At 43.2% G+C, this 27,846-nt stretch overlaps 1 protein-coding gene across 2 annotated transcripts in view; it reads left to right on the top strand.

Moving 5' to 3' along the window:
• The window catches only part of FOCAD (focadhesin), a 346,212-nt gene that overhangs the window by 112,719 nt on the left and 205,647 nt on the right, over positions 1 to 27,846 (top strand). For both annotated transcript variants that reach the window (XM_077475201.1, XM_077475202.1), the window contains exons 8-10: positions 20,835 to 21,041; positions 24,799 to 24,886; positions 27,113 to 27,321. In XM_077475201.1, the coding sequence (XP_077331327.1) occupies positions 20,835 to 21,041; positions 24,799 to 24,886; positions 27,113 to 27,321 (504 nt within the window). The remainder of the gene's footprint in view (positions 1 to 20,834; positions 21,042 to 24,798; positions 24,887 to 27,112; positions 27,322 to 27,846) is intronic.

The following is a 27,846-nucleotide window of genomic DNA, read 5'->3' as shown; positions in this document are numbered from 1 at the left end:
TATTAATTCTGTATTAACCACCTCAATACAGTGCAGTTACACCCCCTTCCTGACCAGACCAATTTTCAGCTTTCAGCGCTCTCACAGTTTGAATGACAATTACTCAGTCATGCAACACTGTACCCATATGAAACTTGCGTCCTTTTTTCCACACAAATAGAGCTTTCTTTTAGTGGTATTTAATCACTAGTGAGTTTTTTATTTTTTGTGCTATAAATAAAATAAAACGTAAATTTTGTGAAAAAAAAAGCCTTTTTCTTTGTTTCTGTCATACATTTTTGCTAATTAGTAATTTTTCTTCATACATTTTGGCCACAATTTATACTGCTACATATCTTTGGTAAAAATAACCCACATTAGTATATATTATTTGGTCTTTGTGAAAGTTATAGAGTCTACAAACTATGGTGCCAATCACTGAAAATTGATCACTTCTGATCAGGCCTTCAGTACATCAGGTGTAGCTCATTTCTTGAGACACTAACAAGTCAGGAAAGTACAAATACCCCCCAAATGACCCCTTTTTACAAAGTAGACATTCCAAGGTATTAAGTAAGTAGCATGATGAGTTTTTTTAAGTTGTCATTTTTTCCCACAATTCTTTGCAAAATGAAGATTTTTTTTATTATTATTTTTTTTACAAAATTGTCATATTATCAGGTTATTTCTCACACACAGCATATGCATACAACAAATTACACCCCAAAATACATTCTGCTACTCTTCCCGAGTACGGCGATACCACATGTGTGAGACTTTTACACAGCCTGGCCACATACAGAGCACCAACATTGATGTAGTACCTTCAGACGTTCTACGAGCAAAAATGACGCATCTCATTTCTCAACCACCTATTACACTTTTGAAGGCCCTGGAGTACCAGGACAATGGAATTGCCCATAAAATTACCCCATTTTGGAAAGCAAACAGCCCAACGTATAATCTGTGAGGCATAATGAGTCTTTTGAACGGTTAATTTTTTTTCCAGAAGTTTTTGGAATATGTGGAAAAAAATTAAAACGCATTTTTTTTTTTTACACAAAATTGTCAATTTATAAGATATTTCTAACACATAGCATGTATATAGCAAAAATTACAACCCAAAACACATTCGGCTACTCCTCCCGAGTATGGCGATACCACATGTGTAGGACTTTTATACAGCCTGGCCACATAGAGAGGCCGAACATTGAAGTAGTACGTTCAGGCATTCTAGGAGCATAAATGACACATCTCATTTCATTCCTACCTATCACACTTTTGAAGGTCCTGGAGCACCAGGACAGTGAAATTACCAACAAAAAGATCCCATTTTGGAAAGCAAACACCCCAACGTATATTCTATGAGACATGGGCTGCAAATAGGTACTCGGGTACTCTGATGGCCTGGTGACAGGTACTCGGGTACTCTGATGGCCTGGTGACAGGTACTCGGGTACTCTGATGGCCTGGTGACAGGTACTCTGATGGCTTGGTGACTGGTATTTGGGTACTCTGAAGGGCGGTGACAGGTACTCATATGGACTGTGACAGGTACTCGGGTACTGAGATGAACTGTGACAGGTACTCGGGTACTCAGATGAACTGTGACAGGTACTCAGGCACACAGATGAACTGTGACAGGTACTCGGGTACTCTGATGGGCTGTGATAGCTACTCGGGTACTTTGATGGGCGGTGACATGTACTCGGGTACCCTGATGTGCCGTGACAGGTACTCGGGTACTCTGATGGGCCGTGACAGGTACTCGGTACTCTGATGGGCCGTGACAGGTACTCGGGTACTCTGATGGGCCGGGACAGGTACTCGGGTACTCTGATGGGCCGGGACAGGTACTCGGGTACTCTGATGGGCCGTGACAGGTACTCCGGTACTCTGATGTGCCGGGACAGGTACTCAGGTACTCTGATGGGCCGGGACAGGTACTCGGGTACTCTGATGGGCCGGGACAGGTACTCGGGTACTCTGATGGGCCGGGACAGGTACTCGGGTACTCTGATGGACTGGGACAGGTACTCGGGTACTCTGATGGACTGGGACAGGTACTCGGGTACTCTGATGGACTGGGACATGTACTCGGGTACTCTGATGGACTGTGATTGACAGGTACTATGAGGAGTGGTGACAGGTCCTCTTTATTGGGGGGGGGGGCAATCAGTGTGATTGGTGTACACTAGGCGGTAACGAGATGTTACCGCAATCTCCTCCTCACACACGATCGGTGTGTGAGGAGAACAACCCGGTAACATCTGGTTACCGCGGTTTGTTTACATTTTAGTGATCGGCTGTGAAAGGATCACAGCTGATCACATGGGTAAACAGCCGGCCAATGGCTGTTAACCAGTGTCGGTGACGAGTAGTGTTCCCGGGGGAACACGCCGCCACCGACGTGCACGCGCAGCATGCTCGCGACCGCGCGCTTGCGCCGTGCACAGCCGGGGTGTGGCCACCTGTGATCGGCTGTGACTTCATCACGGCCGATCACGTGGTAAACAGCCATAACCAATGGCTGTTCACCCCCTTCGGTGGCGAGCGGTGTCTCCGTGACACGCCGCCACCGATCAAACAGGGATGCGCGCGCACGATCGCGCGCATTCCCTGTTTAAACGGGAGGCCGTCATATGACGGCCTCCCGCCACAATAGGTGCGCCGCCTGGCCATCATTGGACGGCCGGCGGTCAGGAACCAGTTAATAAACCCTTGTATTATTTTATACATTTGCTTACATACTTGAACTCACCCCCTTTCTTTACTGTACCGAGATAGTCCAATTGCCCTACTCCTTTGGGGAGGCCTGGTTGGGGACCAAGTTTCCAATTCCTTAATCTCATGGGGGTGGGAGTGTCATGGCCTGGGGCTGCATGAGTGCTACTGGCACTGGGGAGCTACAGTTCATTGAGAGAACCATGCTAACATACTGTGACATACTGAAGCAGAGCATTATCCCCTCCCTTCAGAGACTGGGCAGTATTCCTTCATAAAGACCCCAAACAAACCTCCAAGACTACCACTGGCTTGCTAAAGAAGCTGAGGGAAAAGGTGATGGATTAGCCAAGCATGTCTCCTGACCTAAACCCTATTGAGCATCTGTGGGACATCCTCAAACGGAAGGTGGAGGAGCGCAAGGTCTCTAACATCCACCAGCTCTGGGATGTCGTCATGGAGGAGTGGAAGAGTACTTCAGTGGAAAACAATGAAGCTCTCGTGAACTTCATCCTGAAGAGGGTTAAGGCAGTGCTGGAAAATAATGGTGGCCATGCAAAATACTGACACTTTGGGCTCAATTTTGACATTTTCACTTAGGGGTGTATTCGCTTTTGTTGTCAGCGGTTTTGACACTAATGGCTGTGTTGAGTTATTTTAAGGGGACAGCAAATTTACACGGTTATACAAGCTGTACCCTCACTACATTACGTTGTAGCAAAGTGTAATTTCTTCAGTATTGTCACATGAATAGATATAATAAAATATTTACAAAAATGTAAGGGTTGTTCTCACTTTTCTGAGATGCTGTACATCACTACTTTGACATTAAATACCATTGTTATGGCAGCAGCTAGCTGCCATGACCCCATTATATTTATCCATGGCCGGTGATCCTCTTTCATATAAGTGGTCCCAGCAGCAAATTCACCACAGAATCACTTTTATGGGTGGCGAGAGAGGTACCCTCCCGCCGCTTACCGGAGAGCTCAGCAGCGGCAGAAACGATTGGATCCGATCTGATGGACGGATGGACAGGAAGTCGAGTGAGGGCAAGATGGCCCCCACTCGACTCTATGCCCTTGGAGGACCGGAACGTCAAACGTCATTTCCGCCCTTTGCCCTTTAAAGGGAAGATTTTTAATTGTTTTGCTCTAAAGGGTAAATGTGAGATCTGAAGTATTTTTTTTACCCAATATCTCACATTAACCACTTGCCGACCGCCTAACGCCGATGTACGTCGGCAGAATGGCACGGGCAGGCATAAGCACGTACATGTACGTGATTTGCCTCCCGCGGGTCGGGGGCCCGATCGGGCCCCCGCCCGGTGCCTGCGGCGGTCGGTTTTCGTTCGGGAGCGATCCCGGACGAGGGGACGGCCATTCATTCATGGCCACCCCCTCGCGATCGCTCCCGACGAATGAAAATCCCCCGTGACATCACTTCCTCTCCTGTAATGTAAACACAGGAGAGGAAGTGATGTATTCTCTCCTCGTGTCGGTCTTTTTCGTTCCGGCACCGAGGAGAGCGGATCGGTGAGTTGCACCTAACACTACACTAACAGTAGAACACGCCAGGCACACTTTTCACCCCCCTGATCACCCCCCAATCACCCCCAATCACCCCTGCCCCCCCCAGTCACAGTGACACCAAGTGCATTTTTTTTTTTTTTTTTTTTTTTTTTTTTTTTTTTGCATTGGTGTCATTTGTGACTGTAATAACTGTTAGGGCAGTTAGGGCTAGCCCCCTTTAGCTCTAGGGTGCCCCCCTAACCCCCCCAATAAAGGTTTAACCCCGTGATCACCCCCCGTCGCCAGTGTCACTAATAAGCGATTTTTTTCTGATCGCTGTATTAGTGTCACAGGTGACGCTAGATAGGCAGGTAAGTATTTGGGTTCGCCGCAGCTTTTTATAGCGTCAGGGACCCCCATATACTACCGCATAGCCCCCTGATTGCCCCCCAGTTAACCCTTTCACCAGTGATCACCATATAACTGTTACAGGTGACGCTGGTTGGTTAGTTATATTTTTTTGTTTCAGGGCACCCGCCATTTATTACCTAATAAAGGTTTAACCCCCTGATCACCCGGCGGGTGATATAAGTTTTTTAGGGTCAGATAAGGCCTGCGTCGCCCCAGCGTCAGGTTAGTGCCAGTACCGCTAACACCCACGCGCAAAGCATACACCTCCCTTAGTAATATAGTATCTGATCAGATATATATTAGCGTTGCCAGCATTTTAGGTTTCCCAAAACGCATTGTTAGCGGGATCAGCCCAGATACCCGCTAGCACCTGCGTTTAGCCCCTCCGCCAAGCCCAGCCCAGCCCACCCAAGTGCAGTATCGATCGATCACTGTCACTTACAAAACACAACACACATAACTGCAGCGTTCGCAGAGTCAGGCTTGATCCCTGCGATCGCTAACAGTTTTTTTTGTAGCGTTTTGAAACAGTCGCTGACAGGCTAGGTGCTTTTTTACCTGTGAGTCTCACTAGTGTACCCCTAAATTTAGAGCCCAAAATGGCAAAGCGAAGGTACACTAGTGATGAGGCCTACACGTTTCTGAGCATGACAGATAGTGAAGAGGACGTCACTCATCTGTCAGATTCAGGCTCAGAATACGATCCTGTAGAGGACAGCGGCTCCATGACAGATAGCTCTGACGACGGAGATGAGGCCGCTGTTAAGAACAGGTGTGCCCAATCCCGTATGTATTCTGTTGTTGAGGTGCAGGAACCGCAGGTCACTCGTATGGAGCAGAGACGTACTAGAGCCGCTCAACCTTCTGGTGAACTGGCAAGCACCAGCGGCCTAGTACACCCTGGACCTACATCCAGCACTGCAGTAACACGTGGTGACGTGGCGAGTCCCATAAGTGCAGTTCAAGCTGGCGAGGTGGCAAGCACAAGTAGTGTCCCGCTGCCACCAAGAAGAAGACAAAGACAGGCCCGTCGTACCCATAGTGCCCTTCCTGCAGAATTCGCCAATCCTATTTGGGTGCCCACCACTTCTGCAGAACCCGTACTTCCCCCATTCACTGGCCAACCTGGCATTAACGTGGAAACAGTTGATTTTACGACACTTGACTTTTACTCACTGTTTTTCACCGAAGATCTCTTTAGATCTATTGTGGACCAAACCAATTTGTACGCTGCTCAACACATCGCCACTATTCCCCAGTCCGCCCTTGCCAGACAATGGAAACCAGTTACGGTTTCCGAATTTAAAATCTTTCTGGGCCTCTCCCTCAACATGGGCATAACCAAAAAGAGTGAGTTGCGGTCATATTGGTCCATTGACCCAATTCACCATATGCGCGTGTTCTCTGCTTCCATGTCCAGGGCACGATACGAGATGATTTTGCGGTTCATGCACTTCAGCGACAATGAACTCTGTCGTCCTCGTGGAGACCCTGAGTATGATCGGCTCTACAAAATTCGGCCCCTCATAAACCACTTCAACCAACGTTTTGCAGCCTTGTTTACTCCCGATCAAGTTGTCTGCGTTGATGAGTCCCTGATTAAATTTTCTGGTCGCTTGTCCTTCAAACAATACGTCCCCAACAAGCGTTCCAGATACGGGGTCAAGATGTATAAGCTCTGTGACAGGGCCACAGGCTATACACGTAGTTTCATGGTTTATGAGGGAAGAGATAGTCACGTAGAGCCGGAGAACTGCCCTGATTACATAGGAAGCGCTGGCAAGATAGTGTGGGACTTGGTGTCACCCTTATTCGGAAAGGGGTACCACTTGTACGTGGACAATTATTACACAAGCGTGCCACTCTTTAGTCACTTGTTTGATCAGCAGATTGGAGCATGTGGCACCGTGCGACCTAATCGCCGGGGCTTTCCCCAGCGGCTTGTAGAGTCCCGTCTTAGGCTGGGGGAGAGAGCCTGCTTGCGCAGTAATAATTTGCTCGCTATGAAGTGGAGGGATAATAAGAATGTTTTCGTTCTTACCTCCCTTCATGCAGACACGACGGTCCAAATTTCTACGGCGACTGGTGTTGTGGAGAAACCCCTCTGTGTCCACAAATATAACCTTAACATGGGAGGGGTGGACCTCAATGACCAGTTGTTGGCGCCGTATCTAGTTGCCCGTAAGTCCAGACGCTGGTACAAAAAAGTGTCTGTTTATTTATTCCAATTGGCTATACTGAATGCTTATGTACTACACAAAGCTTCAGGACGGACTGGATCCTTCCTCAAATTCCAGGAGGATATCGTCAGAGCCCTTCTGTATCCAGACGGTGCTCCACCTCACCTTCCCCTACCAGATGCAGTAAGCCGGCTGCATGAGAGGCATTATTCTTATGTCATCCCGAGTACCCCTACCCAACGAGCCCCCCAAAAAAGATGTCGTGTCTGTAGCAAGCGCGGATTTAGGCGTGACACCCGTTCTTATTGTCCCCGCTGTCCTGACCAGCCTGGTCTTTGTCAGGGTGAGTGTTTTGAACGCTACCATGAACTAGTTGAGTATTAGCGCAGGGTACAGCATTGCACAAGCTAGGCACACGTTCACAGGGTCTCCCAAGATGCCATCACATTTTGAGAGACCCAAACCGCTGGAACCGTTACAACAGAAAAAGTGTTAAAGTTACAAAAAAAAGTGTTAAAAAAAAAAAAAAAAAAAAAAGTAAAAAAACCAAAAAAACCAACTCTATTGTTCTGCTCCTTTGTACTGTATTCTATTCTGCAATGTTTTATTGTTAACCATTTTTTGTTTTCAGGTACGCCATTCAGCTGTAGCGTGGATTTATTTATCTTGACAGCAACAGCGTTTGCTCCCACGATATGTAAAGCCACGACTCCAGCGCTGTCGGAGGTGATTTCACCACCACAGTTAAAAAAGAGCATATATGCCGAAGCATGGGGGCATAAGGGGTGGAGGATCGATTTTGCTCCTAATGCCGCGTACATACAGTCAAAATTCCGACGGAGGGCTTGCCCGTGGAAAAGTTTGAATGTATGTACGCGGCATAACTTTTTTGCGGGAGGATGCCCCCATGCTTCGGCATATATATATTTTAGGCACAGATTGTGTTAAATGTGTTATTTTTTGCGATTTTTTTTGTATTTGCTTTGCAGGTATGGTAAGTCCTACTGTTATACTGTAATGTTACTTTGTTTTATTGTTAACCATCATTTGCTTAGCAGGTACGCCATTCTGCTGCAGAGCGGATTTATTTATCTTGACAGCAACAGCGTTTGCTCCCACGATACATAAAGCCGCGACTCCAGCACTGTCGGGGGTGATTTCACCACCACAGTTAAAAAAGAGCATATATGCCGAAGCATGGGGGCATACGGGGTGGAGGAACGATCTGCTCCTACCTTTTGCGGGAGGATGCCCCCATGCTTCGGCATATATAAATGGTGCATGTATGCCCACCATTAGAAAGTGGGTGGATGAAGGGTGGTATCTAATGGTGGGCATGCCCACCGATCAATATTTTTTTTTCGTTCAGCCCACAGGCTGCATGAAAAAAAAAATACAATATATGCCCAACCAGTTCCAGCAACATACTGGTATGTTGCGGGACTTTGAGTGCTTATACCAGAATGATGCCTGCAGGTTTAGGTATCATCTTGGTATCATTCTTTTCAGCCAGCGGTCGGCTTTTATGTAAAAGCAATCCTAGTGGCTAATTAGCCTCTAGACTACTTTTACAAGCAGTGGGAGGGAATGTCCCCCCCCCCGCACCATCTTCCATGGTTTTCTCAGGCTCTCCTGTCCCAACAGGGAACCTGAGAATGCAGCCGGTGGTTCCGCCAGCTGACCATAGAGCTGATCAGAGACCAGAATGGCTCCAATCATCTCTATGGCCTAAGACACCGGAAGCTACGAGCATTTCATGACTTAGATTTTGCGGGATGTAAACAGCGCCATTGGGAAATTGGGAAAGCATTTTATCACACCGATCTTGGTGTGGTCAGATGCTTTGAGGACAGAGGAGAGATCTAGGGTCTGATAGACCCTAATTTTTTTAAAAAAGAGTACCTGTCACTACCTATTGCAATCATAGGGGATATTTATATTCCCTGAGATAACAATAAAAATCATAAAAAAATATATATAAATGAAAGGAACAGTTTAAAAAAAAAAAAAAAAAGCAAAATAAATAATAAAAAAAAAAAAAAAAAAAAAAACCACCCCTGTCCCCCCCTGCTAAGGCGCAACGCGGAACACAAGCGTTGGTCTGGTGGCATATGTAAACAGCAATTGCACCATGCATGTGAGGTATCACCGCGAAGGTCAGATCGAGGGTACTAATTTTAGCAGTAGACCTCCTCCGTAAATCTAAAGTGGTCACCTGTAAAGGCATTTAAAGGCTTTTAAAAATGTACGTAGTTTGTCGCCGCTGCACGTTTCTGCGCAATTTTAAAGCATGTCGTGTTTGGTATCCATGTACTCGGCCTAAGATCATATTTTTTATTTCATCAAACATTTGGGCAATATAGTGATTTTTAGTGCATTAAAATAAAAAAAAGTGTGTTTTTTCCCCAAAAAATGCGTTTGAAAAATCGCCGCGCAAATACCGTGTGAAAAAAAAATATGAAACACCCACCATTTTAATCGGTAGGGCTTTTGCTTTAAAAAAACACTACATGTTTGGGGGTTCAAAGTAATTTTCTTGCAAAAAAAAATATTTTTTCATGTAAACAAAAAGTGTTTTTCTTGCAAAAAAAAATATTTTTTCATGTAAACAAAAAGTGTCAGAAAGGGCTTTTTCTTCAAGTGGTTAGAAGAGTGGGTGATGTGTGACATAAGCTTCTAAATGTTGTGCATAAAATGCCAGGACAGTTCAAAACCCCCCCAAATGACCCCATTTTAGAAAGTAGACACCCCAAGCTATTTGCTGAGAGGCAGGTCGAGTCCATGGAATATTTTATATTTTGACAAAAGTTGTGGAAAAAATACATTATTATTATTTTTTTTTTTTTTTTTGCACAAAGTTGTCATTAAATGATATATTGCTCAAACATGCCATGGTTATATGTAAAATTACACCCCAAAATACATTCTGTTGCTTCTCCTGAGTACGGGGATACCACAAGTGTGAGACCTTTTGGGAGCCTAACCGCGTACGGTACCCCAAAATCCAAGCACCACCTTCAGGATTTCTAAGGGTGTAAATTTTAGATTTCATTCCTCACTGCCTATCACAGTTTCGGAGGCCATGGAATGCCCAGATAGCACAAAATCCCCCCAAGTGACCCCATTTTGGAAAGGAGACACCCCAAGCTATTTGCCGAGAGGTATGGTTAGTATTTTGCAGACCTTCATTTTTGTCACAAAGTTTTGAAAATTGAAAAAAAGAAAAAAAATATACATTATTTTTTTTTTTCTTCATTTTCAAAAACAAATGAGAGCTGCAAAATACTCACCATGCCTCTCGGCAAATAGCTTGGGGTGTCTACTTTCCAAAATGGGGTCATTTTGGGGGGTTTTGTGCTATTTTGGCATTTTATGGCCTTCAAAACTGTGATAGGTAGTGAGGTGTAAAATCCAAAATTTACACCCTTAGAAATCCTGAAGGCGGTTCTTGGTTTTCGGGGCCCCGTACGCGACTAGGCTCTCAAAAAGTCCCACACATGTGGTATCCCCGTACTCAGGAGAAGCAGCAGAATTTATTTTGGGGTGTCATTTCACATATGTCCCTGGCATGTGTGAGCAATATATCATTTAGTGACAACTTTGTGAAAAAAAAATAAAAGTTTGTAATTTTCCCGCAACTTGTGGCAAAATATAAAATATTCCATGGACTCAACATGCCTCTCAGCAAATAGCTTGGGGTGTCTACTTTCTAAAATGGGGTCATTTGTGGGGGTTTTGTGCCATCTTGGCATTTTATGGCCTTCAAAACTGTAATAGGTAGTGAGGCATGAAATCAAAGATTTACGCCCTTAGAAAGCCTGAAGGCGGTTCTTGGCTTTCGGGGCCCCGTACGCACCTAGGCTCCCAAAAAATCCCACACATGTGGTATCCCCGTACTCAGGAGAAGCAGCAGAATTTATTTTGGGGTGTCATTTTACATATGCCCATGGCATGCATGAGCAATATATCATTTAGTGACAACTTTGTGAAAAAAAAAATAAAAAAAAAAAAGTTTGTAAATTTCCCGCAACTTGCGGCAAAATATAAAATATTCCATGGACTCAACATGCCTCTCAGCAAATAGCTTGGGGTGTCTACTTTCTAAAATGGGGTCATTTGTGGGTGTTTTGTGCCATCTTGGCATTTTATGGCCTTCAAAACTGTAATAGGTAGTGAGGCGTGAAATCAAAGATTTACGCCCTTAGAAAGCCTGAAGGCGGTTCTTGGCTTTTGGGGCCCCGTACGCAGCTAGGCTCCCAAAAAGTCCCACATATGTGGTATCCCCGTACTCAGGAGAAGCAGCAGAATTTATTTTGGGGTGTCATTTCACATATGCCCATGGCATGCGTGAGCAATATATCATTTAGTGACAACTTTGTGAAAAAAAATAAAAAAATAAAAAAAGTTTGTAATTTTCCCGCAACTTGCGGCAAAATATAAAATATTCCATGGACTCAACATGCCTCTCAGCAAATAGCTTGGGGTGTCTACTTTCTAAAATGGGGTCATTTGTGGGGGTTTTGTGCCATCTTGGCATTTTATGGCCTTCAAAACTGTAATAGGTAGTGAGGCGTGAAATTAAAAATTTACGGCCTTAGAAAGCCTGAAGGCGGTGCTTGGTTTTCGGGGCCCCGTACGCGGCTAGGCTCCCAAAAAATCCCACACATGTGGTATCCCCGTACTCAGGAGAAGCAGCAGAATTTATTTTGGGGTGTAATTTCACATATGCCCATAGCATGTGTAAGCAATATATCATTTAGTGACAACTTTGTGAAAAATTTATAAAGTTTGTCATTTTCCCGCAACTTGTGGCAAAATATAAAATATTCCATGGACTCAACATGCCTCTCAGCAAATAGCTTGGGGTGTCTACTTTCTAAAATGGGGTCATTTGTGGGGGTTTTGTGCCATCTTGGCATTTTATGGCCTTCAAAACTGTGATAGGTAGTGAGGAGTAAAATGACATATGTATGCCCTTAGAAATCCTGAAGGCGGTGCTTGGCTTTCGGGGCCCCGTACGCGGCTAGGCTTCCAAAAAGTCGACCACATGTGGTATCCCCGTACTCAGGAGAAGCAGCAGAATGTATTTTGGGGTACAATTCCACATATAACCATGGCATGTGTGAGCAATATATCATTTAGTGACAACTTTGTGTAAAAAAAAAAAAAAATTTTTTTTTTTGTCATTATTCAATCGCTTGCGGCAAAAAAATAAAATATTCAATGGGCTCAACATGCCTCTTATCAATTTCCTTAGGGTGTCTACTTTCCAAAATGGGGTCATTTGGGGGGGTTTTGTACTGCCCTGCCATTTTAGCACCTCAAGAAATGAGATAGGCAGTCATAAAATAAAAGCTGCGTAAATTCCAGAAAATGTACCTTAGTTTGTAGATGTGACAACTTTTGCGCAAACCAATAAATATACAATTATTGACTTTTTTTTTACCAAAGACATGTGGCTGAATACATTTTGGCCTAAATGTATGACTAAAATTGAGTTTATTGGATTTTTCTAATAACAAAAAGTAGAAAATATCATTTTTTTTCAAAATTTGCGGTATTTTTACGTTTATATCGCAAAAAATAAAAATCGCAGAGTCAGTCAAATACCTTTAAAAGAAAGCTCTATTTGTGGGAAGAAAAGGACGCAAATTTCGTTTGGGTACAACATTGCATGACCGCGCAATTACCAGTTAAAGCAGCGCAGTGCCAAAGTGTAAAAAGACCTCTGGTCATTTACCAGCAAAATGGTCCGGTCTGAAAGTGGTTAAAGAGACCCTGTCCAGCTTATTTCTATTACAAGGAATGTTTACATTCCTTGTAGTGGGAATAAAATTTATCACTTTTTTTTTTTAAGGTACAGTGTCCAAATAAAAGATCTTCCTTCGGTCTTGAGACATCGAGCTGATGGAAGTTCTGGTTGGCCGGTTCGACCCTGTGTTGTTGTTATTTTTTTGTCCTCTTGATGAGTACTGTTGCTGCTGATTGGTTTGTGATGATGTACGGGCTGGAGTCTTTGGTTGGGATATGCGGTGGGGGGAGGTGGTCTGACCGGCCAATGGTGTGCACCTCTGGGGGGGTGCTGTCCGTGCGTTCCATTTGAGACTGCCTGGTTGTTGCGGGCGTGCCCTCGTCTTCGTCTTGAACACACTTTCGATCAAGTGGACATCTTGGATAGTGGAACGCTGTTTCACGTCTCATGTTGTGCATGGACATCTTGGATAGCGCACTTGCACTTCCCCCCGGACGTTAGTTCATATTTGGGATGCCCTTTTTGGGCATCTATTAAGTGAACATCTCTATGTAGGACAGTCGATTTTGCATTAGGTGATTTTTGGCGCCCCCCTTTTTTTTTTTTTTTTTTTTTTTTGTTCTTGAGGATGGGCTGGTTTACATATTAACCGGTTCCCGACCAGTGCACGCCGATTTACGTCGGGAGAATGGCACTGGCAGGCATATTGGCGTACAGGTACGTCCAATCTTCAGTGCCGCCCTGCCATCGCGAGCACGTGTGCCGGTCGGACCCCGTGAGTCCAGTCGCGGGTCCCACAGACTCTATCGCCGCGGGCATACCCGCGATCATCTCACGGGGCAGCTGAATTGAGGAAATGCTGTTGTAAACAGCATTTGCCCATTCTGTCTAGCAACTAGTGACGCTGATCTCTGCTCCATGTGATTGGAGCAGAGATCAGTGTTCACTAAATGAAAGCCCGGCCCCGCACAGTTAGTAACACACCCCTAGGAACACTTAACCCCTACACTGCCACCCACTGGTTAACCCCCTTCACTGCCAGTGTCATTTACACAGGAATCACTGCATTTATATAGCAGTGATCGCTGTATAAATGACAATGGTCCTAAAAATGTGTCAAAAATGTCCGATGTGTCCGCCATAATGTCGCAGTCACAATAAAAATCGCTGATCGCCGCCATTACTAGTAAAAAAAAATAATAATAAAAAATTATTCATAAAAATGCCATAAAAATATCCCTATTTTGTAAACGCTATAACTTTTGCGCAAACCAATCAATAATCGCTTATTGCGATTTTTTTTTTACCAAAAATATGTAGAAGAATATGTATCGGCCTAAACTGAGGGAAAAAATGTTTTTTTTATATATTTTTGGGGGATATTTATTATAACAAAAAGTAAAAAATAATGTGTTTTTTTTTTCAAAATTGTCGCTCTATTTTAGTTTATAGCGCAAACAATAAAAACCGCAGGGGTGATCAAATACCACCAAAAGAAAGCTCTATTTGTGGGGAAAAAAGACGTCAATTTTGTTTGGGAGCCACGTTGCACGACCGTGCAATTGTCAGATAAAGAGACGCAGTGCCAAATCGCAAAAAGTGGTCTGGTCTGTAAGTGGTTAAATAACAGGAGGGAAAGAACGAGATGTGTAGAGACCAAACGCCTATACTTACGGGTCAGGTGATGAGGAGAGGCACGGCAGTGGGTGTGAGGGAGGCCGGGAGCGTCACCTGGCACGGGAGCTGAGGCAGGCAGAGCATGCGGCAATACAGGGAAGTGTAGTGCCAAAAAATAAAAACCAACCAAAAATGTGATCCTCACCCTAAGATCAATAATTCCGTGTTAATATCGACTCAAGACATCTAGCACTAAATGTAAACATGATGTAAGTGAATGAGATTGAAAATTACTAGAGGGTGTGATTGCATAAGGGATATGAAAAATTACAAGTAGAATGGGACTATTGTGACACAGTGTATAGTGAAGCTATGTTGCGAGCAATATAAATGCTCCAACAGTAGTGAACGCTAGCGTGTATAAATGAAAAACTAAAAAGTGAAAAAATGGAAAAAAACCTGAAAAAAAAAAAGGGGTGTACTGTGAGACAATACCTTGATGTGTTGAACTAGAGGTTCATTCCATCTCAGTGCACTGTGTTAATAAAAGCAGCAATCGCCGTACTAGTGGTGCCTGTACCTATGAACCAAAGATCTCCAAACTGTTTACTTTATCTGTGTGTGCTTCACTGCAGCCGCATGATGCCGCCAACATCACACCGGCGACTAAATAGGAGGGGCAGTGTCATCACCCAGGGAACCGCCCCCCGTGCGCGAGTGGCGCCAAATCTCAATCCCTCCTACCGAGCACGTCTTTGGTTTGATTGGTCAATGGCAAGAGGACCCACCCAGCACCCTGTCGACTGCCCCTTCATTTGGGTGTATATATAGGGGCAAGTTGGTTTTGGGGACTTTCAGGCTGGATTGCAGATTCCTCAGGAGACCCGGTGATAATGTACTTATCATTTATGTCCTCTCCACATATGGAAGGTATTTTCATGCGTTTTGCAGAAATGTGAGACCTCTTTACCCTTTATTTGTGTCATTGGTGGGCGATATATTCCTTAATATTGGTAAGCATTGTTGGCTGGAGGTCTGTTTCTCTGCTCTAGTCCACAATGGATGGGTGGTGATTTATTTCAGGTACTGATATATATATATATATTTATTTGTTATTAGAATAAGGATCCTTTAATTGACTGAGCCGTTGGATGATATGCACCTGTTGCAGGGTTACCTTAACCTTTGTTTTAATTTTGAGTGGCTCATCATATCCAGGTGGGTCATGCGTGTTTTTTTTTTACAACAGAGCAGTGAGTTTGATGTGATCTTTTTTAACACATATGCAAACATGTTGGCAAGCTCCATACAACACCCATTTGACATTATGCTGTGACAAGTTTTTAAATTACACCATTTGATGTTTTGTTACATATGTGGTAATTTTATAGCTATAGGGGACTCTTTGTTAGCCCCTTTATGTATATGAATATGTATCTTCTATGGAGATTTCAATAAAGGTTTGTTTTTACGAATTTTGGTGTATGCTATATCATCAGGGAATCGCCACATAAATGCCAACTTCCTTACATTCTCTGTTTACTTGTACATTATTATGGTGTCATTGATTAACCATTGCAATTTCCTTGGTATATCATTAATTGTAAATATTAAATGGGTTGTTATGGCAATGCTCACAATCACTGCAAGACCCTCTGCTAGGATAACATGTAGTATACAGTGTATGCCGTTGTTTAAAATTCTTCTTCTAAATACCTTATTTCTTCTCGCCGATCTGCGGTCATGTGACCGCCCGTTGCTCTCTTCCTCCAATGTATGTACATCGAAAGAAGAGGCCAAGATCTCCCTCTGACGTCTGCCGGGTGGTCATGTGACCTCCCTCTGTAGTACATGCGTCGGAGGAAGAGAGTGACGGGTGGTCACGTGACCGCTGTTGGGCCTGAAGAAATAAGGTATTTAGAAGATGAGTTTTAAAAAAATGACATTCACTATATACTACAAGTTATCCTAGCAGAGGGGCTGGCAGTGATTGGGAACAGTCATTTTTGAACTGCTCAGAATGATGCTAGAAGGGGAGGGGAGGGGCGGCTCACACACAGCGCTGACAGCCAGGGAGGGGGGAGGGGATGGGAGAGAGCACATAGGAGAGCTGCGGATGATGGAGGCACGTAAACTGACCACGGTATCAGGGTTCAGCAGCCATGATTAACTGTGGTCGGTTTACGGGGGGAGGGCAGAACCAGGCACGATCAGCCAGGTATTTCAGGTGATAGAAGGGGTCAAATTACATAGCACAAGCACTGTGTTGTTTTTCATGCTTTAACCCTTTCACTGCCAGGTTTGTACGCCGTATGGACCTACAGAAGGGCCTGCAGGCTGCCAAGTCCATACGGCGTTCAGGCCTCATTTCTCCCCCTGCTATAAGCTCATGGTCACTTCAATGACCATAAACTTATAGCAGAATTGTTCAGCAGACCCTGCTGAACAATTCTATATCTCTGATTAGTGAATTACAACCCGCTGATCAGAGTTATTAACCCCAAATGTGACTGCTCCCCCTTCATGCCACCGCTTTCCTGTCCCCTGCCTCTCCACCTCCCACCACTAACTTCCATCTATAATTTCCCCCCCCCCCAGCACTGATTACTCCCCTCCACACTCGATTGGACTCCCCCCAGTAAACCCCTTCCACTCCCGCAGGTGCTGCATGGGGCTTGGGGGGGGATCCAGATGTGTCCCCCTCACCACTCAGATCACCCCCCCATATTGCCCCGCACCCCTGACCATGGCCACTCCGAGTGGCGTCCCTCCTTTCCCTCCCACCACTTGCAGCTTCTCCCTTCACCGATCCCTGTGCTCTGTCAGGCTGGGGAGCACGGTGGGGTTAGGAGTGGTTGGGGGTGAAGTTGGGGCTTGGGAGGGCGCAGGCAGTGATCACCACAAATTGCTCCTGGACCTCACACTGACATGACAGCTGATATATAGTAACCACGATTGTTACTATGTATCAGACTGTCATTTTATGAATGAATGAGGAATCTATATACAGATTCCTTATTCAAGTGCTGCAGAGACTTTCTTCGTCTCAAAAAAAGAGATATGGGGGTCTGATATCTTAGCACAGACCCCCCACACCAAAAAAATAATAATCAAATTAAAAATATAACCGTAAAAAGGAAGAACAAAAAAAAATAGTAAGACCCAGTGACTTTTTTTGGGGGAACGGCAACCCCCCGGGTCTGCCCGACGCACCCCCCCGCACTCACCCCTCCATGGTGACGGTCTCCCCCCGCACTCGCCCCTCTTTGGCTTCCTTGGGAGAAGCCAGAAGACAATAGCTAATATTAATTCGCTATTGTCACAAGTGGGTGTGTTCGGGGTGCAATGCTCTGCGCCCCGAGCCCAACCTTTTTCAAACCAATTGGAACCTCAGGCTCTAATTTATGTAGCTTGAAAAAAAAAACTTGTACAAATGTATGAGTCCGGTGCCCCGTCACCCCTAATAGACCGGCCGCTCCACATGGAGTGGACTCTGTCAAGCGGATCTGCCTGCTCAGTGGGGTATCGGTCTGCTGATTCCTGCTGAGCAGATGGATGAACGGTCTGCGTTCGCTCCGCTGATGCAGAGAGGACACGGACACAGCCCGCTATTCTCTATGGGTCGGTCGGATGGAACGGAACCAGTTGTACAGTTCCATGGGATACCATCCGATATAATCTGCTAGATGGATGGGGAATGGGATCCACATCCCTTTGTTTTTAGCGGACGACTTGATCAGAGGCAGGCAGGTGTAAACGGACACATGTCCATTTACATCAGCCTCTCCAAAGAGAACAATGGGTGGTCCGATTGGGCTCGCCTGTGCTTTGTGTGAAAGGGGCCTAAGGCCTTGTTCACGCAGGGCATACACAGCGTACCTTTATACGGTTTGACAGGTGTTCCGTGCATCCCTGTGCAGGCAGTCCCATTGATGACATTTGGGATGTAGCACCTGCACGAACAGAGCCCAATTTTACATCCATGTAGGTCCTCATGCATATCCCTGAGCTCACACTGTCTGTGTTCGGGTTCATGTACTCAAACCCACATGGATGTCAGATCGAGAACAGCAGCTATGCCTGTGCTGTCATTGCATCCCGATTGACATAAATAGGACTGCCTATACGGGGATGCATGGAACACCCGTGCATCCCTGTGTGTGTAAACATGGCCCCCCCATGGGCATAAACTTTAGTATCCCACATGTGAACGATGCTTTAGTAGCAGTTTAGCAGGAATTGTGTAAGTTATGTTGTGTTTATGTGCAATATTAATGATTTTGGTGTATCTTTAGTGAAAATATTGATTGAAATCAATAGCACTTTCTTTTTATTCTACTGGTCCTATATTTTCTGAAAATATATGGTTTGGGAGGTCTTTCACAAATTCTGAATACTGTACAGGAAAAATGAAAACCTTCGGATTTTTAGAGAAATTTGTATATTTCCATTTTTTGCATACCTTCAATTTTAACCATTTTGCAAAAAGGCTTAATGCAAAAATTACAAACAAAAAATGTGTTGTGTATTAAATCCATACAGATAAAGCTTTTATATTTCATTGGAATTTAGCAGAAATTTTGAAATGCTAATAATGGTTTTAGTGTATTTTTACCAAAAATTTTGTTTTGATAAACCTTTGCGCAAATACCGCGAGGCCTAAAAAATAAGTAGCTATATGCTTTCAGAAAATATATGGTTTGGGAGGTCTTCTACAAACTCTGAAAGCTGTAAGTAAAAAATGAAAACCTCCAGATTTTTTGATACATTTTTGGGTACGTTCGAAGATTTTGCAAAAAGGCGCAATTTAAAAATTTAAATATTTGTTATTTTACAGGTTAAGCTTTTATATTTAGTAGAGATTTAGCAGGAATTTTGTGAACTTAGCTGTTTTTATCTGCTAATAATGGTTTTAATGTATTTTTTGACAATATATTGGTTTGATAAACATTTGCGCAAATACCGCAGGGTCTAAAAAATCAATAGCACCTTCTTTTTATTCTGGATGTTAATATGTGTTTAGAAAATATATGGTTTTGGGGGTCTTTCACTAATTCTGAAAGCTGTAAGAAAAAATTTAAAACCTTCAGATTTTTTGAGAAATTTGGATATTTACAGTTTTGCGTTTGTTCAATTTTCACCATTTTGCAAAAAGGCACATTTTTAAAGTTACAAATGTTTATTATTTATTAACTCAATACAGGTTAAGCTTTTATATTTAGTAGGACTTTTCTAAAATCTTCTGTGTTTTTATCTGCCAATAATGGTTTTGGTGTAATTTCTGCAAATATATTGGTTTGATAAACAAATACTGTGGGGTATAAAAAAATCAGTGGCACCTTTTGTTTATTCTACTGATCACGTGCTTTCAGAACATATATGGCTTGGGGATCTTTTACAAACTCTGAAAGCTATAAGTTAAAAATAAAAAAAATCTGATGTTCAGAATAACCCGCCCACAGTGAACACCTCTCCGCGCTCTTTGGATTAAACGTCTGCTGGTTCTTAATACAATTAAAATAACATTAAAATTATATCACATGAAGCAGCTACTTATTTTAAAAACAAACCGGCAATATTTAAAACATCAATAAAGAGTCCTTTCAAATACTGCAGCAGTTCTTTTTCTTATCCACCATCAAATGTAGATATATATTTTCATAAATTGTCTATGTTAAACATATAATGGTAGAGGAACAAGTCGTTTGCTGTGCTGTAAAGCTTCCACCAAAGATCACCACATGCGATGTAATCTCCCCTTTGGGGATGCACTCACCAGACAACAAATAATTCCACGCCTTAAGAGAATTCCACCTGGACACACAGCAAGGAAAGCCGTCCACAGGGGTGTAGCACCAAAAGATATATATTGCGCATGCTTATAGTGGGAATTTGTGACCACTTACCGCTGTCTGATTTATACTCCAATATCTATACATGACTACTATATACCAGTGGTATCTACTATAGACCACATTATATATGTGTATCCCACTATTTTAGACACACATATGCAATTTCGTTTTTTCTGGTGTTTGTCAGTTTGATCAAGTTCTCTCACACCTTGAGCCACACGTTTACCAGGTCTTTTGGAATGTTATACTGACATCTGGTGGATGGTAAGAGATGAGCTGGTGAAAGGTGGAATTACCATTCTCTTAAGGTGTGGAATTATTTGTTGTCTGGTGAGTGCATCCCCAAAGGGGAGATTACATCACACGTCGTGATCTTTGGTGGAAGCTTTACAGCACAGCAAAAGACTTGTTTCCCTACCAGTATATGTTTACCATAGACAATTTATGAAAATATATATCTACATTTGAGAGTGGATAAGAAAAAGCGCTGCTGCAGTATTTGAAAGGACTCTTTATTGATGTTTTAAATATTGCCGGTTTACATGAAAAATAAAAAAGTAAAGGAAAAATTGCAAAAATGGTCTGGCCACCTGAGTGTACAAAATGGAGCGCAGGGCCTGGCAGTTTAAAACAAAAAAACAAAACCCTTTAAATGTTAAGAGGTGATTAGTTCACATACTCTTTTATATAAGTTAGTCCTTAAATTTACATGATTGCATAGCAGGAATTTATAATGGTTTTGGGTCACATTAATGGTTTTGGGTCAAATTGAAAATTTTGCTAACCAATACTTTCTATTACACAGCTTGCAAACTGGACTCAGATCACAGAGGTGACCATGTACATGAAGGATGTGCGTGCCAGCTTCCAACTACATTCTGATTACTTTAAAAAAGAGCTCAGTCTGTTATCTCTTCAAATCCTGTGTGCATGTGAGGTCAGTCTGAAGATCACAGGAGACTGCTCCACACTCATGCACATGCTAGAACAAAACTTGGACCTGCTGAAAGATGTAAGTCAAGATCATTTTTTGTATTTTTTTTTTATCTGCCACTTGTAGACTTATAATTCAAGTGTGTGTTTCACCACTGCAGAGATTGCAATACTTTTTTGGCTTGCATACTATATTGTATCGCAATGAAAAAAGTCCTTGGAAGACTGACGCAGCGCACACACTTTATGTATAATAAATGTTCCTACTAATCGCATTCAATCATATATAATGTAAATTAATAATAATCAAATAAGTTCAAATATTAAACTTCTGGAAGAAAGCTGGCACCGAAAAGAAGACTCCTCCACGCGTGCTCAACACCACTTGTAGTATCCTTAGGCTTGTTTCTTAAAAAAAATATTTTTAGTCCTTTTAATTGTTTGCATTAGTTTTATCTGCCGTCCGGCATTTTAGTACAATATGGTGCTGATTATTTGATTCTACTTTTTAGTCGATTCTATTCTTATGCTTATATTTTTTTTTTTTCATGAGCTTTATAAATTTTATGATCTCATGAAAATATTGATATGGGGGATGCTATATCATTGCTAGTATTAATTATCATATTATTTTTATTATCAATATTCGCATGATTTCATCTAAGTGTTGATATGAGGTATGATATATTGTTGCTTTGATTGATTATCATTTTATTTGTAATTATATATAGTGCAACATGTCTGATCATATATTTATCACTATTTGTAAAAAAAATTTTGGTTTGATGATCATTGAATAGATATAGCTTCTTCTTTAAATGAAATCCATATCAGTAATGTTAGGTACGCATGAGATGTGGATTTGAAAATCATTTGTAAAGGATAGACTGCGTGCTGGTCTGGTGTGTCCGATATAAATACATAATGACAAGTTCTGTGATTTAATTTATTTTGTATGTTTGAACTGCAGCAGATACACAGTGTTATAATTATGTGCTATAATTATGAACATGTTTGTTATCTTCTGTCCGAGGCTGAGCACACAGCCTGCCTATTGCCATTTGTATTTGTGTTGTATCACACAACCAATTGACTAATGATTACGGGCTACGAGTAGGTATATATGAATGAAGATTTTCCGTGTGGCCCCACCCTCAGATGATGTCGTGTGTGACGAAACGCATCAGAGTGGAGACAGACGTAGTGACGCTAGCTAAACATAGAGCAAACAGCCGGGGCCTCCGCTGCGGACACTAAGGAAGTGGTAGGAGTTGTCATTAACGCCGTGGGCATAATGCTAGCTTGTGAGCAATTTTGTTGACGTTACATCAATATAACATTGGTTTCGGAGCGATCCCATATTATTAATAGGAGGAGTGGATTGTAATGCAGAGAGCTTGACACGCAAGGATAAAGGTTATAATCTGTTTGGAGCGATCATACATTATTAAGAGGAGAGGATACATGTCCAGTACAGAGATACGTATATGCAAAGATTAAAGCTACTTTCTGGTAAGAGGCTTTGATGCAAGGGGGTCTCAACACCCCCCCCCCCCCCCTTTTTTTGCAGTGGTTTGTGCACGCATGGAGGTGTCTTCTTTTGGTGCCAGCTTTCTTCCAGAAGTTTTTAATATTTGGACTTATTTGATCATTATTCATTTACATCAGGGCTTGACAAATTTGCTTAGAATCTAGGAGCCAGCTGAAAAAATTAGGAGCCAGTTATTTAAATCCTCTGCCCAGCGCCCAGAACTGCATGTCTGGGGCATCGGACAATAAGAATTGCCCATGCCTGATGCCAAGAGAAAAAGACCATATTTAAAAAAAAATAAAAAATCAACTTTTGTTTTGTTATAAGATTTTGCAAATAATTTTTTTTTCTCCACTGATGTTCTTTGATAGGCTGCACTAATGGGCACTGATGGTGCGGCATTGAGGTTGGAACTGATGGGCACTGGCAGGGGGCATTGATGGGCACCAATAGGCAGCATGGAGGTGCCACTAATGGGAACTGGCATGTGGCACTGATGGGCAGCATTGGCAGGTGGCACTAACTGGCATTGGCAGGCGGCACTAACTGGCAGGTTGCACTGCTTGGCACTGGCAGGTTGCACTGCTTGGCACTGGCAGGTGGGTCTAACTGGCATTGGCAGGTGGCACTAACTGGCATTGGCAATGGGTGGCACTGGCAGGTGACACTGGCAGGTGGCACTGATTGGCACTGGCAGGTGGCACTAACTGACAGATGGCATTGGCAGGTGGCACTAACTGGCATTGGTAGGTGGCACTGGATTGCACTGGCAGGTGGCAATGGGTGGCATAGATTGGCAAGTGGCACTGGATTGCACTGGCAGATGGCACTAACTGGCACTGGCAGGTGGCACTGGATTGCACTGGCAGGTGGCACTGATTGGCACTGGCAGGTGGCACTAACTGACAAGTGGCACTAACAGGCATTGGCAGGTGGCACTGGACTTGCAATGTCAGATGGCACTGCTTGGCACTGGTAGGTGGCACTGGCAGATGGCATTAGAATGTGGCACTAACTGGCATTGGCAGGTGGAACTAACTGGCATTGGCAGGTGGCACTGGATTACACTGGCAGGTGGCACTGGATGGCACTGATTGGCACTGGCAGGTAGCACTGCTTGGCACTGGCAGGTGGCACCAACTGGCAGGTGGCATTGGCAGGTGGCACAAACTGGCATTGGCAGGTGGCACTGGATTGCACTGGCGGGTGGAAATGGTTGGCACGTGGCACTGGCAAGTGGCACAGGTTGGCACTAATTGGTAAGTGGCACTGATTGCCACTGCCAGGTGGCACTGGCTGGCACTAACTGGCACTGATTGGCAAGTGGCACTGGATTTCACTGGTTGGCACAGGCAGGTGGCACTAACTGGCAGGTGGCATTGCCAGGTGGCACTAACTGGCATTGGCAGGTGGCCCTGTATTGCACTGGCAGGTGGCACTAACTGCTATTGGCAGGTGGCACTGTCATTGGCAGGTGGCACTGGCATGTGGCACTAACTGGCATTGGCAGGTGGCACTGGCAGGTTTCACAGCCGATAGTGTAACTGTGAAACTGAATGCTCCCTGCAGTGCTGCACTGTGTGAAACTGTATGGAGAGAGAGGAGCTGACACATTCAGCGTGATGTCAGAGGTGGGCGGGACCCGGGGTGGGCAGGACCTGGCAGCTAGCCAGCCAATGATTTGGCTGCTTAAGAAAGGGGAGGGGCCAAATACACGTATCGGCCCGCCCAGATCCCATCCCATTGGCTGGTGTTGGAAAGCAGGGCCCCGCCCACCCCGACATTCAGCCTCAATTTTGACAGCTCCTCTCTACACACAGTTTCACACACTGCGGCGCTGCTCTGCCAACAGTGTGTGGAGAAGGGAGGAGGATGTCAGAGGCTGCTGAGCCGTTCTCTTCCTGCTCCATCCCAACTACCAGACAGTGCTCTGTGTCTGGAGGCACCAGCCACAGAGCAACAGAGGCACCTGTCAGTGACAAAAACCCAGGCGCCAGGGCACAATTTCTAGTCGCAATGGCGACCTGGCGCCTGGGATTTGTCGAGCCCTGATTTACATTATATATAAACTCTGATTTAATGTGATTAGTAGGAACATTTATGATACATAAGTGTGTGCGCTGCTTTAGTCTTCCAAGGACTTTTTTAATTGTTTCTTTTTAAGTAGAACTGCGGTTAATTTTAAGCAGCTGCCGTGACCATTAGTTTGGTATCTTATATTTTATGTGTGTTGGGAATTGGGGCTATTTTTTGACACACTTTTTTTTTATATTGTATAACATGTTGCCTTTGTTTTCTCTTCCAGAGTTTTCCAATAGAGCAGACTTTAGTTGGGCTCAGTCTCCTTATACTACAGGCTCCTACCAGTCAGCAAAGACAGATGATGAAACTAGGTAGGATTATTTATTTATTTATTTTTTATTAAATCTCAAATCTAGTCAAACTTTTGTTTTTGTATTGGTTAACAATGAGTTGGAGCCTCTCTCAGGTTTTTAATGTGTTCTCATTGAAAAGATTGCCCTCATTTCTTGCCCCGTTACAGGGATCACCAGATGATATAAACAGGGTTAGGTCTAAATTAGCATCATCTACCGGTCTTCTGGTTCATGCAACTTGCAATATCTGTTCATACATTTTTTTTTTCTAGCGCTTACTAGTGCGTTTTACTTCTTCAATGTTCCTGTTTATTCTCTTCAAGATCCTTTAGTGATATCTTCTTTAATCTTAAAACTTAACTACAGGAATTATATTTATAGCATACTTACATAGTGTAATATGCATTTCTCATACCTGATAGCCCTCCTCCCCACCTTGTCCATTCAGAGAACAAGAGTGACACCATGTGGAGTGTGCATTGGAGCAGCCACTTGGGTAAAACATCAGCAAGGCCCTAAAGATAGCAGATGTCACTGTAGTAGAACCAACTGCTACAGTTATAAAGTAATGAGTAATGCATACTTATATTGAGCCATGCTTGACCAATGTACGTATGCAATACAAATAATTCCTGGAGTTTAGCGTTAAAGTGAACCTCTAAGGGCAAACTATGGGAGCTTCCACTGAATTACTTTTGAAGGGGGGAGGCTTTGTGGCTGTCATCCTGATCTTGACTTTCACTAACTTTAACAAAACATGTAAGAAAGGAGTCCAGATGATTCTGGCTTCACTAGCTGCATGCTTGTTCAAGGTCATTGACTTACAATGCATTGATGTCAAATTAGGAATGACAGTCCTGTACCTTTTGAAATCAATTCAGCAATGGCAGCTCCCGTTATTTTCAAAACATTACTTTAAGAGTATTTATCTTTATACCAGCTGCTGGCCAGGTTCATTCATGGATATCTTATATTTTCTTATATATTGCTAAAGTGGAACCCATTACAAAAGTAATGTTCTCTAGCAAGAAACCTACATTCCACGTGAATAATTATGCTACCAAAATTAGTGTGTGCTGTAAATTGCCTTCAGCATTGTTCCTGTTTCTAATTACTGGAGGCCACCATTTTACTGAACAGCATTAAATATTTAGGCTTTCAGCAGATCGGCCTCTATAAATTTGGCACAGTGCCTAAAAATATAGATCAACTGACCATGTGCAGAGCAGGGTGAGACCGTGTCTTACTGGATTTTAAAGTGGATGTATACCCCCCCCCAAAAAAAATTCTAGGATAGCATACTAGCTCATTATGAAATACTCATCTTTGATCGAAGCCCCCGCAGCGGTCCCAATACAGAGCTCCAGTCCGTGACTTCGCTCCCCGGAATTACTTCCGGAGCTGTGATTGGACTGAGCCGTGATGCTGTCACTCCTGCTCTTACGCGTGGGAGCCGCTGGTAATGGCACAGTAGCTGAAGCAAAGGCACAAAGCACCATTGCATCAGTGCGCATGTGGCTATGACATCCACGCATGCTGATACGGGGGATATCTCCTAAACCGTGTAGGTTTAGGATTTATCCAGGCTAACTACAGGTAAGCCTTATTATAGGCTTACCTGTAGAAAAAAAGGTGGATTGTAAGAGTTTACAACCACTTTAAACAGTATAGACACTTATTTATTTTTTGTTTTACATAGCTATACCTGAAAAAGGGGCCAGCATGAAATGATCTAGTGGGACTTCATTTTCTGACTAAAGTTCCACTAAGTTAAAGAAAAGTTTATGGCCGATCAATCATTCTCAAGATATTACACACCCTTTGCATCACTCTGTTACCTAATATATTGTAAAATGTATTGAGCATGACCTGTGTCTCCTGTTATCCTCTGTATTGTTATTTTGTGTAACAATTAGATATGTAATTTAGATATTGAATTGTAATTTTGTAGCTCACATTGTAAAGATAACAGCTGGAATATGATGTGTACAGGCAGCAGCTTCTTTGTCCATTCTAACAGTGTTTTATGGAACTCAGACCTATTATCATTTGTGGACTGGTTAAAAATAAGAGGAGCAGAGAATACCTATACAAGAGCAAAAGAGATGTCTGCAGCAACCAATAAGCATGGCATTTGTAAGGGTAATTGCTGTACAAACTCCATGCATATTGATGTGTGCATGTTGATTTTTGCATTCCACATACTGTATGGCAGATAATGTGTTATCATTTATTTCTTCATAGCTCTTCAAATTTTGGAAACTCCAGCGGAAAAGAAAATGGTACCCCTGGCCCAACTGTTAGTCATGCCAGTATTGCTGGTAGTTTCATCTTCAGGCTTGGCAGACTGCTTCAGCGTGAAGGATGGAGGATCTTCTTTACAGCAACTGGCCCTAACAATCTTGGAAAAAATACAAAACGTAGACCACAGGGAGATGGTGACAGAGAAACTGGTAATATATTTATATATACAGCTCTGAAATTATACTAATTTAACCGGTATATGCAGAATTGTTGGCATACAAATGCACACAACATTGTAGGTACTACATGTATTCCACTGTTTACATAGTTATTTGCCTATTTATAGCTGCAAAAAGGTTTATACTTTATGGTCACATATCCAGTTCCAGCATATGACTAATACAGTCAAATCGAACGTTTACCAATAAAGTTGTATGCGTTGCACATGGGCTAAATTAGCCTCACAGCAGGCTTCAGATTAACTGGATTTATGTATTTTTGTTTACTTCTGTATTCCTTAGATTGCGAACTGCTGTTTTTATTCTTTATCCCATAAAGACCAAGAAAAATCTCATATTGATAAAGGTGCAAGAGAGTAATCTAAGGGGCTCACTACTTTCAGCTCTTAGTGCGGATGCTGGGCTTCTATTTAATAATGATTAGCGTCAGCATCTTTGGCAATGAGAGATGACAAAGTCCTTAGATTGTTCTTTGAAAAGCAATGGCTTAATACA

The sequence above is a fragment of the Lithobates pipiens genome, unplaced genomic scaffold (genome assembly GCF_037356315.1).
Source record: "Lithobates pipiens isolate NorthernLeopardFrog02 unplaced genomic scaffold, aLitPip1_a1.2 Scaffold_13, whole genome shotgun sequence".
Taxonomy (NCBI): Eukaryota; Metazoa; Chordata; class Amphibia; order Anura; family Ranidae; genus Lithobates; species Lithobates pipiens.
Note: the sequence above shows the minus strand (reverse complement) of the source record. Positions and strands in the feature narration are given on the sequence as shown.